The 14,105-nt window shown below is 35.3% G+C and overlaps 1 protein-coding gene across 1 annotated transcript; it reads right to left on the bottom strand.

The window, feature by feature from the left end:
• Positions 1–544: 544 nt before the first annotated feature.
• Positions 545–14,105, bottom strand: LOC131661070 (protein HESO1-like). Its single transcript, XM_058930476.1, has 10 exons — positions 13,961–14,105; positions 13,748–13,780; positions 12,440–12,628; positions 11,620–11,796; positions 10,034–10,218; positions 9,453–9,548; positions 8,686–8,731; positions 4,564–4,670; positions 2,338–2,430; positions 545–2,248 (listed from the first exon to the last, which is right to left on the bottom strand). The coding sequence occupies exons 2-10, from the start codon at positions 13,764–13,766 to the stop codon at positions 1,103–1,105; spliced, it is 2,058 nt and encodes a 685-aa protein (XP_058786459.1). The 5' UTR covers positions 13,767–13,780; positions 13,961–14,105; the 3' UTR covers positions 545–1,102.

Below are 14,105 nucleotides of genomic sequence, written 5' to 3'. Positions count from 1 at the left end.
TTTGGATAAAATCAAGAGTTTAAAGGTTTAGAAAATTGTGATTTTTTTAAACTAGAAAACCAAGAATAAGGGAGATAGAGACTGAGTCGTTAAAATGTTGAATTGCTCCAGAAAATTGTTCTGAAAACATCCTTTCAGACAAGATGGTAACAAAATTTTAAAAAATAATGCTTAAGATGAAATGAGAATTTCCCTAAATTGCAAAAGATCATACAAACGAGAACAAGGTTTATGAAATAACAACCACACATTTAATTATGTATTAAAGACACTTAAATGCAAAAGTCAAAAAGAGAAAAAAAAAAAAAAATCAAATTTATCACTATTGAAATATTTAATTGATGTGCCGTTTTGCGCCTAAGAGATTTAATTTTGTAGATGTCCATAGATGAATCTTCCATAATAAGTAACTATACTATTAATTAAATATTATTTATATTATTTTAATTGATCATGGATATAATTTGTCTTTCTAATCATGACTTTTGCAAGAGACAGTGATGGAAAACAGAGTACACTCCGTCTCCAACATTGTTGACTTAAATTCAAAAAAACTAATTTTTCAATAAAAAAGATAAATGAATACACTAATAAACTAGTATTAGTACATTTTTCGGCATTTCGAATAATATCACAACATGACTTACTATTGCACAAGTTGTAACTAAAATGATTTGCAGACTTGCCCGTCTATTCCTGTGCTGTTCATTGCATATTCTAGTCCTTAAATCCTACCAATAAAACACAGGTTCATCCTTCATAAAAGACAGCTAGAAGAAAGTTTCATTACCATCTACAATCAACTGAACTGCTTTCTCAAATAAAGAAGAGAGTGACTTAGACGAACGCGTTCTGGCTTCAAAAGCGAAATAGCAGTTATAGAACAATTTTCAATCTACACTAGATACAAATCCGGGAGATTTAATTTAAGACAGTCACAGGCATTGAGAGTATAGAAGGGGATTGGCTGTTCACATGTAAGTCATTTGTCAATTGTTAATCTTAAAAAAAAAGTATGTATGAAAATCAACCCCCATAAATCAAATTAACCACTTCGTAATTGTATAAGGCATAAGGCATAGTCACTTCTTTGTGGTGAGGCTTAGTCCCTTCTGTAGGCATAGTCCCATCTTTGGGGGGAGCCATAGTCCCTTCTGTAGGCATAGTCCCATCTTTGGGGTGAGCCATAGTCCCATCTTTGAGGTGGGGCATAGTCCCTTCTGTGTAGTGAGGCATAGTCTCTTCCTTGTAGTGAGGACTGGGGGAATGAACCATGATAGGAATTTGAAGCTACTGCATTCTGATGAAATGTTGGAACATAACCCCCATCTGTTTGTGACAAAACATGACGAGACTGTACAGAAGGATTATAAGAAAATTGGGTAACAGCTGGGTTTAAGCTAAAGGGAGGAGGAGGAGGAACATTCCGTGGAACATAACTGTGATGCTCAAAATTTGAACTATAAGTAGCAAACGGTGATTGATATTGAGACTGGTAAGGGAGTGGGGGAGTAAAAGAAGGAATGCCATTTGGCATATTAATACTAGGCGGTACATGTACCGGACCTGTGCTCCAAGATTCAGTTCGGTAAAAATCTCGAACCTGGTTTTTACCCAAGTGTTGCTTTTGCTTTTTCGCTGGACGAGGATTTTGCAAAGTAGGAGGTTTATTCTTATTTCCAATGATACTAGTAGGAGGGTTATTCTTATTTACATTGATGCTGCTAGTAGGAGGGTTATTCTTATTTTCAATGATGCTGCTAGTAGGAGGGTTATTCTTATTCTCATTGATGTTGCTAGTAGGAGGGGTATTCCTATTTTCATTCATGCCGCTAGTAGAAGGGTTATTCTTATTTCCATTGATGTTGGTAGTAGTAGTACCCTGAACTTCTAGAGTAGAACATAGTACATGCACTTGATCTGTGCCCTGGGGATTAGTTCGTTGAAAATCTGGAACCAGGTTTTTGGCTAAGCTTCTTTTTTTCTTTTTCGTTGGGCGGGGATTTCGCAAAATAGGAGGGGTATTCTTTCTTTCATTGATGGTGCTGGTAGAAGTACCCTCAACTCCTGGAGATGAAACCATAGGGTTTCCAAACAAATGGTCCATTAATTCAAATCCCTGGATCTCACCATTTAAAAATCGCGAAACATAGTCGATGGAATTATGGATACATTTGTAGATCGCCTTAAATCCTTCAGCTCTAACTGCTCTAGCGACATTTTGTGATGGATCTGTGAAATCCTCTATCTGTTCAAGAAAATATATAATCAACATAAACTCAATATCACGGGTATTAATCCAATTAAAATAGGGGTAGTGGACATGAATTTACTTACACTCATTGAGTATCTCCACGATTTTAAAACCCACGACCCTTTGTAGGAACTCGTACAAAATCCATCCTGCCAAAGATTTTCAACTGAAGCTAGCTGCACTAGAAATGAAATTACCAAATGAACATGTTTCCAAGAAATTGAAATACACAACATATTTCATACTATATACCTTAAAAACTAAACTCTAAACCTGACATTAAATTTTCTACCAAAAAAATGGCACCAATTTGATCATCAATGAAGATTATCATATCATTAATCACAACTAAACGATATCCGAATCTTGCTTAATTAAAAAACACAAGCTCAAACTTAATCACATTAGTTTGATTTGGTTTGAATTGATTCTAGTTTTTAAAAATCAAACAAAACAACTCAACTAAATATGTGATTTGTAAGAAGCTTAGTTTATCCTAAACACAAAACGGACCATTATTAATTACATAGATTACTTTCTCCTCTCTTTAAGGATTGTGAAAAAAAGGAAAGAATCCAAATATGGTTTGACACCAATCCAACCTACTCATGAACACTCCTACCTTCGTATTAAGACACTTTGGTAAAGCCAAAAGTTTAAAAGAGCATGGGAACAAATTAAACTATACTTCTAAAAATTAAACATAGATAGAAGAGGAGGCTGAGACACATTAACCTGATTTTGCTGAGACAGTTGGACGATAAACTCATGGTTTTCAAACTTAGATTGATCTGATTGAACTTAAACCTACTCCTATTTTTCATCAACAACATCAACAATATATAATCCAAATATTGTTTGAGTAAGACAGCTAAGAGGTAGTACTCTAGTCAGCCCGTCATAATCAAATTTTCGAAAAAATTGTACTCCCTCTATCCCTTATTACAAGACTCCTTAAATTCACGGACATTAAGGAAGTGGTTGTAGCGATATATTGTAAAATGTGTATTAGTTTTACATAATTACACTTACATTAACTGATATATTATGATAGAGAAAACAAATTTGGGTTTTCCAATTGTAAATTTAATAGAGGTTTTTTGGTAAGTAAATCATTAAAGCATGTTGAAGTTTGAAGAGGATCTTATATTAAGGGACTACAAATATAGAAAAGGAATCTTACAATTAGGGACATATGGAGTATAATAACAGAAAATAATTGTTTTTTATTAGACAAAAACAAGAAACCTGCCTACCGTTTAACATTGTGTAATAAACGGAAAACAGAGAAGCCCGAACAAAGACCACGACAGACTCACATCGACGAAGTAGTTCAAGGCAGGGTTTTAAAAAACGGTAACGGTCGTGTCGCGGTCGCGTAAAGGTTTTTGCGATTTCGGTCAGTACAGGTGTGATTGCAGTCGTCGCGGTGTGAACTAATCATAATTTTTTCTTTAATATAAAAAACGGTGACAACGTATCGGTATCGGCACTCGCAGAAACCGTTTTGTCGCGGCCGTTTTCGCGGACGCGGACCGTTTTTTAAAACCCTGGTTCAAAGGCCAGAAATGACCTAGCGTTCACTCGTCATCTTCTTACATTGAAACATAAATAAAATAAAACAGTAATAGGGAAGAGGAGGCTTATAAACTGAGACATTGGCATTACTGAAGAGCAATGTGATGGTCAAAGAGTATCGGAGGTCTCTAGCAACAACACCAGGGTTTTTTTCCAAACAGAAAATCAAAATCAGAAAAATTCTCAATAATGGATATGATAACTCAGAAATCGTAAGGGATAAAGTATGATGAAGACGGAGCACAAGATTAGTGATCCAGTAAAAGCAAAGGATGTTGAAGACAAAGCAAGTGATTAAATATACATTAGCAACATAATGCATCCGCAAAATAAAACCTTTTCCAAAAAAATTCACCATAAAGAGGCCACAAAAGCAACGGATATTGAAGACAAAACACAAGTTAGTGATCGGATGTAAGGACTTCTAAAACATCCACAACCCTTTCCCAAACATCAGAACAACAATCACCAGAAAAAAAGTTATTGTTTCGAATCAATAATGTTGAAGACAGAGGACAAGGATAGTGATCGGGTATGAGGGCTTCTAGAACATCAACAGAATGTGTCACAAAAGGATGTGTTATCAAAACAAAACAAAAACATAGATCAAAATCATGAATGCGTGTCTAAAACACTTTACAAGCATTACTGCAAAACAGAATGTGTGCCATTAGTTTGGATGCAGAAAAATTATTATCATAGTATAAAACATTGAAAAGCATTGAAATTACCTTGACTAAAAGAGTAACGAAAAGCTTGGCCAATGACTCTTTGTTTTTATTCCCATAGTTGGTATGAGTTTTAACAATCTTCGTTACAGACTCGAGATCAGCTCCGTCTGAAACACATAATTATACACAAATATCAAAATTAATTGTAGAATCAATACTAGAAACTAGTGATAATACTAACAGAAATAACTACTAGGTGGTATTAACTACTCGGGTGCCCCCCTTCTCTAACAATTGGAGTATTCTCTATCAGCCTAATCTCCTAACTGATGCTTCCATAAATCTTCTCAATAAAAGTCTAAACCACCTAAGTAGAGATTTGGCATATTCTCTACAATGGGAACTCTCTATCCAAAAACTCTATTCCAAAATGATTAAATTATCATTTAGCAAGTAACCACTCATCAATATTAACACTGTCATCTCTGACACTTTCAAAATTCAAATCACTTAGGCTGTTTCCACTAATACTTCACACAGGGCCTTTCATAAACAACTTCAAAAAGGGTGTGTTAGACCCAGTAATAATACCTTAAGCCCTTCAAGTGTATTATACGAAGAGGAGCAAGGCTACTAAATACTAATTAATCAGTAGCTGTTAGCTGCAGTTAGTTAGTTAGTTAGTAGGGATAGTGAGTTAGGAACTGCAGTTAGTTACTATGAATGGTCGGTTAGGATTATTCAAATATGTATGTTGGTCCTATGGTTCTATATTGGGCCACTCCCCTCCCTTTTGAGTTAGGAATTCATTTGCATAGGATTATATGCACTAGAATACTCTAGTGAGGGGATTAGATTCCTCTGTGTATCTTTTCTTGTGTCATTAATAAAATTTCAGGGACTATTCCCATAACTCCCTTTCCTCTCTACCTTGCCATCAAGGAACCTATCAATTGGTAACACAGTTTTGGCAAATTTGAAGAAACACAGTTTTGGTCAACAAACTGTTTGTTATCTGAGCCATTCAATTTCAGCAAAAGGTGTGTCACCGACCCTCAAAAAATTTGTGTTCTCCAGTGGCCTATTCCCATAATACTTAAAGCTGTCAGGGAATTTCCAGGCCTCACTGAATACTACAGAAGATTCATTTGTAATTATGGTAAAATGGTTAAACCTCTTACTAACTTATTAAAGAAAGAAGACCTTATATCCAACACTGGTTCTATCCATCCAACATTGGAGACCTTATATGTGGGTGATAGGGATCCTACTTTCCCAAACCACTTTTGGCCAGAGCTCTTTAAACAAGGTACATAATTGAAATAAAGCACTGCCTATCACCCTGAAATAGATGGTCAAACTGAAGTTCTAAATAGAACCATAGAAACATATTTACGGTGATTTTGCTCCAAGAAACCTAAGACATAGGCTGATTTCGCTCTTGGGAATGAGTATTGGTACATCACAAGTTTTCAGAGTGCTACACATCAAACTCCTTTCCAAATGGTGTATGGAAGGGTTCCTCCCTCTATTTCTAGGTTTATTCTAGGGGGGGCCCACTTGGGTGAATCAGTTGCTCAAGACTTGTTAAACAGAGACGAAGCCTTAGTTCAATTAAAGTATTATCTACAAAGGGCTCGTGATCAAATAACACATGCTAATTCACATAGGAGGGAATCTTTTATTAAGGACGGTATTTGGATCTACTTGAAAATTAGGCCTCACATGCAAAGCAATATGCCTACTACTACTAGGATTAATCATAAACTCGCACCCAGTTACTTTGGCCCAAATTGGTCCTCAAATAGATTGGGGCAGTGGCTTTCAGGTTACAGCTGACATCCTCAACATGCATACACCCTGTGTTCCCTGTTTCGCTATTGAAGGTCGTAGGGAGCAATCCTGTCACTCCAGATCTGCTACCTGATTTTCAAACTGATGGAATCACTACACAATCAGACAGCAGGCAAACAAAAACCAGGGTACCCCCAATTCTTAACTCCTCATACAATGGCAATGTAAAGCTGTTGAAGAAACACATAGGAGGACAAAGCTACCATTCAACAACAATATCCAGACTTAAACCTTGAGGAGAAGGTGGTTCAAGGAGTGAATGCTATTATTAGGCCCCATAGTAATTCTCCTAAAGTCCTTCAAGTATATCATAGGAAGAGGAGCAAGGCTGCTAATTATTTAATATCCTAGTTAGCTGCAGTTAGTTACTGGGATTAGTCAGTTAGGAGCAACAGTAAGGAATAGTTAGCTAGGAGTTGCAGTTGCTAAAAATAGCATATAGGTTCCTTGAAACCTGCATGCTGCTCTTATGGTTATAAAAAGGGCCACTCACCTCCCTTCCCTTATGAGTTAGGAATTAAAGAGCTCGAGTGAGGGGATTAGATTCCTTTGTGTATCCTTTCATTTGTCATTAATAAAATCTCAGGGACAAATAATTCTATTTTCTCTACCTTGCAATCTAGGAACCAATCAGGATGCAATTAACTTCTAAGTGGAAACTAGTATTACACAATACACAGTATTCAACCAGCCACATGTATAGTAATACATCAAAACCTTAATTTATTCAGCACAGAAGCAACATAGATAAGTCTCAAGTAAACCACTTGTGACCTAAATTTAGCAATTTTATCTTGATGGTTTGTTAACATAGATAAGTCTCAAGTAACCCACTTGAGATCTCAATTTGGCAATTTTATCTTAGATGGTTTGTTGTGCTAATTTTCCACTTCATACCTTATATGTTCAATAATTCCCAACAGAGATTACACATAACAAACAATAGGTCTCTACTTTCTACTACTGACTACTAATATAGGAATTCCATATAATTGTATCACCTCCTTATCAAAGATGTCAAAAGGACAAGGCATCTGGAGAGTGATCCAAGTGGCCCGATAGTGGGTGGTTCAACGAATCTTGGATAGACTGTGACACTCTTTTAAAATTTAGGTTTGATACAAGTCAAACTCAAAAACGGCTTGTAACATAAGGGATGCCTCCCACTTATAAACACGTTTTCAATTCATATTTCATCTACTAGAAAGTAATGTGTAGATTTTTCATTTCCATCCTAACAGAATTTTCATTACATGAAAAGTTAGCTAAAAAGCTCAACAGTTTGTCTTTTATAGATCAAACATAATGACCCGCCATAGCAGGTAAAGCCTATACAAAACTGACAGTTTTGATGATTACACTGCCTAAGCCTTTGCTAACCTATCTTAAATTCAATATCATCCACTGTGGGACACTCAGGAATTCTGTTTCATAGCATAATAGGAGAGAATTAAGATTTTGCAATAAACCAGAAACTGTGGGACTTAATGTCGGGTCATCTTTGCCCATCTCTTCTATCTGGCTTGGTTGGTTTTTTGGGCAATTTGTAGGGCAGATCTTGAGGCTAAGAGGCGTTTTTGAAGTCAATCATCATGGTGTCCTCTTATATGCAGGTTCTTAAATAAGAGATTGGTGTTCAAAATAGGTATGCTAGTTTTTGTGGTGTGTGCTTGAAAAAGGCAAAAATGAGGATTACAACATGTGTAAACTGCGAGCAATGGTGAGGAATCTGATGATAATAACAGGCAGAAGATAGTAATGTTAAGGTGGGCCTTAACGGCTGCTGGTGGTTCTGAACGAGGAGGAACCGTAGAGGGGGTGAAGATTGGTGGCCGGCAATGTGGATGGGGAGGGAGAGACGAAAAGGAAGGGGGAGAAATGAATAAAAAAGTGTGAAATGTGGAATGTATACTAAAAGATATGAGAGTCCATCATGATTCATGAACAACCTATCAAGGTGGTCCACATAAGAAAAACTTTATTAAACATACTCTGCTAGTATGTTCATCTACAAACAAGCTAAGAACATATAAACTTGAGACAAAAAGTGTAAGAATATCAGGATTCCAAGTATTTTAAAAGTCTGAAGTGATAATACTTTTGAAAGAGTGGACTTGTAATAGTTGTCTAGTTGTAAGGTGTAATACATGAATGTTGGATCTGGATTGTTAGCATACATAGGTGTTTACAGGTTGGGAAATAGATAAACACAATTTTATTTGTGTCAACATCTTCAATCATAATAAAGAATGTTCATATAAATTCAAGGACAACTAAACTGCCTAAACATTCAATTCAAAAACTTGAATACTGGCAGAAACTTTTTACCTTTAAGTAAAGTAGAGAATGGAGGTAATATGGGAGGATCGCAAGTCTGCAATTAAAATAAATGGAAAATGAAGAATCAGAAGAACTCAGCAAAGAAAATAACATATGGACAACGCATCACAGGGTACTATTTAGGAAATATGTAAGTAATGTTAAATTAATTTGTTTCTAAGCTGATTCATCTACCACTCTTAGAAATGTATTGCTGCTTTCTAAAATTACCAATAAATATGTTACTTTCAAAGATTTTCTGACTACTATTTTTATCTAAAATGATGTGTTCATGACATGACAAATGTGATATTTACAATCAGTTTTCAGTTACATACATATCCCGCCTGATATTTTACCTTGTCAACCGTTTGTTTTAAAGAAAAAGAATTTGAAAAACATGTCCTTTACACAAATCATCTCACATGTGCCAGTTGACGATAAGTCGCTTAATGCTTAACAAAGAGTAATGGTTGTTTAATGGACTAATAATGTGTTTATTGCGGAAAACCCAAGTTCAGAAAAGCTAAAAGGCATGATAAGAGTTTCTAAAGAGAGACATCCTCATCAGTTTTGTAAAAATGAGTTATGCTCAATATTAAAATCTAATGTGGCATCATCAAAGGCTATCGATCTAGGTCGCCGATCATTTATATCCACACGCAAAGTCCAACTGTAGTTGGTGTGATGGGTGTATTGGAAAAAAAACCTAAGTCGTGTGCGTTGCGTGCGTGCGGTGCGTGTGTTTTTCAACAGATATTTAAAATGTTCAATACCTGCAAATGAAAAGCAACAAATGATATGATCGACAAAGAATTCAAAGTGGCGTCTCTGGAACTGTTGATATTATGTGCCTTGGCCCATGATTTCATCTACAATATGCATACATAATGCACCAAAATGACTCCTAAAAATTAGTCAGTTATACAAAAAAATGTATCCAGAACAGTAGGTTTGACATTTAAGAGAAAGTGGATCTAGCATGTTACAAATGAGGCCACCAGCAAAGAAGGATATGAGATAAATAAGATTAGTGGAAAAGCTATCCACTAAAAACTTTTTAATGCCAATTCTATGGTAACTTTCTGACAAAACTGGTCACAAGGTTTGCCACTGTCAATCCATTAACCTATCAAAAATCATGTGTTTAAACATGACCAATTTGACTATTTATCACAATTTCAATATCACTACAGATTTTCCATCTGTTTCTTTTTCTCACTTCAAATGGGTCCTAAATAAAATATTTACTCAAAAACACCAAAGAATTATCTGCTGTAACATTTAAAACAAAGTAAAGATATTGATGCTGGACTTCATTGAAATGGCATCAAAACAGCAGAGGCATCATATTTACCAGTAAAGATAGCTTTTGAAACCTTTCATCTATGGCAGAAATTGCACGGATAATATGGGATTTTGCAATGCCATCCCAATTTCCAACTGATAAATCACATTCAATACCTGTTCCACTATCAGTAACTTTTATAATCGGTACTTTGGCAGACAGGATAACTTCTAAAGCAGTAACATGCCCATTTCCTGCAACACAACAGCCAATGATGTTATAATTCCTACAACAACTTCAAAGCTGTAGATTCATAACATACCAACATTGCACAATAAAAATGAATCAAACCCAATGTCTGAATCTTTTTAACGAGAGCATAACAAAGATAACAGAAACATCTATTTTTCAATTTAAAAAATCGTTTGTACTTATCAAAGCTGAGATTCCAATAATTTTCAGTTTCATGTTGTAAATAATAATTTGATTCCTCGCATTGCAAAATAGAACTTGTAGACAACTATGTATCCAGAAAACATAAAATCAGATGGCGCAGATTTGAAAAAGAGTGAGATTATTATTTGGACAACAAAAGATAAAACATCTTTTGAAGAAGTCGCTGGGGACATGCTCCATGTTTATTAACAGGCCCGGACACTCTAAAACCGATAATGTCAAAAACATAGGACACCGACACCGCTACATATATGATGGTATTTGACCTTCAATTATCTATCTACTATTAAAAGAGTGAAAAATATTCTATTCAAATTTAATGTATTTAATCCTTCATTGATTATCATTGTTTCGACACATCTTTAACCTTTTCAAATGTGTTTGAGTCGAGATGTGTTCAAAATAAGTATAAGATGTGTTGAAGCAAAAATAAATAAATTAAAACACTTGTCTGAATTGTCCAACCCGTGTTGTATGAGTGTCATACAGGTGTCAATTCCAACACGTGTCGTATGAGTTACATACGTGTGTCAGGCACTAATTCAAAGAGTGTCGAAACAGAGAAAAAAAACTATTTTTTGGGACACTTTTAAAAGTTTTCCAACATGTGCCGTACGGGTGTCTTACAAGTGTCGGACACTGACACGTATCGGACATTGCAACACACCTAATCCTAGAGATGTCCATGCTTCATAGCCGACAACTATATCAATCTGCACCTTAATGTGAAGCTACAAGTGGGACCAGTCTCTTCCGACTTCCTCATCCAATTTTCTCCACTCTTTATGTTTTGCAAATTAGTTATGCCATAACTTGTCGTAAGGTTACTCCAATCTTTATAGGCCTATTGTCATATCTATAAGGAGGCTCAAATTTTAATATGGTATCACAGTCCATCCACAATTCTAAGATAAAGATTATTAGAAAGACACGTTAAACAATTTATAAAAGAACCATGATAATAATCAATTGTGCAGCAAACTCAAATAATACAAAGCTCTGAGATCATATTCTTGAATAATTATGCTTCATGTTATGCATATATAGAACAAATATGTTATTACCTATGAACCCCAATTAACTCAGACATATTAAAGCACATGAGATTTGATAAATAATTCAAGAATAAGTGATGTTTATTGCAGAACTTTTCCATTGGCAAAAGCCAACAGTAAAAGCAGGTAGTATGATAACCTTACTTTGAATTGAGCGTAGTTTCTTGCTGAACTTCCGAAGGGTGTCAATCTTCTTCTGCCGACTAATTTCAATGGAATCTTTACTGAAATTGATAGACAAGTCAAGATCACTTTTTTCATTGAAAATGTCCATTACAAATGATCCATATTCTTCCACAACGGGGGATGACTTACTATTGCCTGAAGGGAATATAGCATATTATCAAAGGAAGGCATAAAAATTGAGCTAAAGTTGAAGTAAAAGGACCAATAAGTGTAAAATGAATAGGAGATGATAAAAAGGGAGAGGTAAAAAGTCATTTTAATTTTAAAAGAGGGTGGTTTTGTTTTTCTATTTTAGAACAGGGGGAATTGCAAGATGAAAATATATACTTAAATTTAATGTTTCAATCGATAACTGGTACTTTGGTAGTGAGTGAAATAAATAATCGATGAGCAAAAAAATAACAATTTCGCAATAGTCTGACGTTGTTAAATGTTCAGTCCCAATGCAAAAGCTGCTTCTCTACCAAAAAGACAAGTTTCCAATATGAAATCAGAGAGAATAAATGAAGTAAATCAGGTCAATTCAATCAAAAAGAGAAAAAACATTTGGCAGATTGATTTCATGCTCCATTAAATTACCCAAAGTACTACTACTACATAGTTTCGTATTAAACTCTACAATTAATTAATGAATTAGTGCATATAAATGATAAAGAAAGATTGAATAATCAGTACAATTAGATGCAATGAAGTGGGAAATATACTACCAACTTCTTCTATTCTTTTGAAAGCAAAATTTGCGGGCCAAATTTTTAGGAAACATGGATTAAAATATTACCATATATTTCCTGTGCTATCATATTGAAGATGCGAATCAAATCTCTCCTGTTGTCATAATGAACTGGCCTTGGACATTGTTTATCGTATGTATCACAAAGAAGTGCGTCTAAATCAACGATGCGTGTAGGGTTGAAATTGATCTTGGCTAATTTCTCCGATTCGAGCCTCTCTGCAGCCTTTAGTTGGTCTGACATAAGAGATAAATGAGTAATTTACTGCTTCAAAACTAATAGTGTTTGCCTATATTTGAAAGACTAATATTTAACAAAAAAATAAATGGATAGGGGAATGAGACATTCTCTTAGAATTTGGGTTGAGCCTAACTCATCTCTACAAAACCGGCTTGTAGGGTGAGGGCTGCCCAAACTTTATAAACACCACACAAGACATCTCTAAACAACGAGTGACTAAATCCACCCCCTTCAAACCCAACACAATGAAGGTGTTGAAGGTTGCAATGAAGTCAAGTCAAATGTCGCAATTTATGCGAATGGGGGCAGACCGCAATGAGGACGGGACTTTCAACACATTCTTAGGTAGGTAATTTCTTCGGTACTCCAACCTTTTTTGGATAACCAGTTTATGCATATAAACTACTTCTATAACAACATAAAATGAAGTAAAATTGCTTCAATCTAATTTAAGCTGAATTTGTCAGCTATCTAAGAGAACTTATAGAATTTTACAAAAAAGAGTTGGGTTCAAATGGCACTTAGAGTTCTCTTCTTATTTAAAGAAGATAAGACCTCAAACACACAAACTAGTAACTACCTCACTCCCTCGTGTCTGAAAACATAACTACTTAATTAAAACGTAAGTATGATTGCCACCACCAAAGCTGTCTCAAATTTTTGGAGACCCTGTGTAAATTATTCGTAGTTTAACCGAGACAAAGAAAATAGAGGCCCTATCTAATTAGGGTTTAACCAAGACAAATATTGGGTTTAACCAAGACAAATATTTTATGAGAGATCTATTTAGCCATATTTTAACCCTAACAAATTTTAGGTCATGTGCGGGACCCTCAAAGACTGCTCTGGTTACCACTACTTTAGTTCCACTGTTATGTAAGCCAAAAGAAATCAGCATCTCCAATCTCATTCACAATGCAGATATTAAAGTCAACTGTAGTATTTTTTTTTCTAGAAATTCAAGTTATCTAGGTGAGTGCAGCATCTGATATTGCAAAATCAAAAACGAATATAACACATCAACAATTTACAGACACAACTAGTACTATATGGTTACCGATCTTCTTAAGACCTAAGAACCTAGAAAATTATAGGAATGGATTGAATTCGCTTACCTCTTTCGGATAACTCCATCGTTGCTTCGAAACCTGAGCAAGTAAGAGAAAGTAACAGTACTTGGTTAAGCTTTGAAGAGGGAAAATTAACCAAAAAATTGTAGTATGCAGAAAGGACGTGCGAGAGAGATGTTGTGAGAGTGAAAATTGAAGATATGGAAGAAGCTTCTAGGGTTTGGGATTGAATGGATCTGTTGTGAGAGGAGTACTTACGAAGAGAAGCAGCGGCGGCGCGCGCAGAGAGAGGGAGAAATAATTGGTGAAGATAATGGATGAAGTACGAATATAATCTTTCTGTTGGATTGGATTCGCTGACGATTCGGCTTTATTTCGCAAAACTGTACTATTTTCCTTTCAT

This window comes from Vicia villosa, linkage group LG3, assembly GCF_029867415.1.
Source record: "Vicia villosa cultivar HV-30 ecotype Madison, WI linkage group LG3, Vvil1.0, whole genome shotgun sequence".
Classification (NCBI taxonomy): Eukaryota; Viridiplantae; Streptophyta; class Magnoliopsida; order Fabales; family Fabaceae; genus Vicia; species Vicia villosa.
Note: the sequence above shows the minus strand (reverse complement) of the source record. Positions and strands in the feature narration are given on the sequence as shown.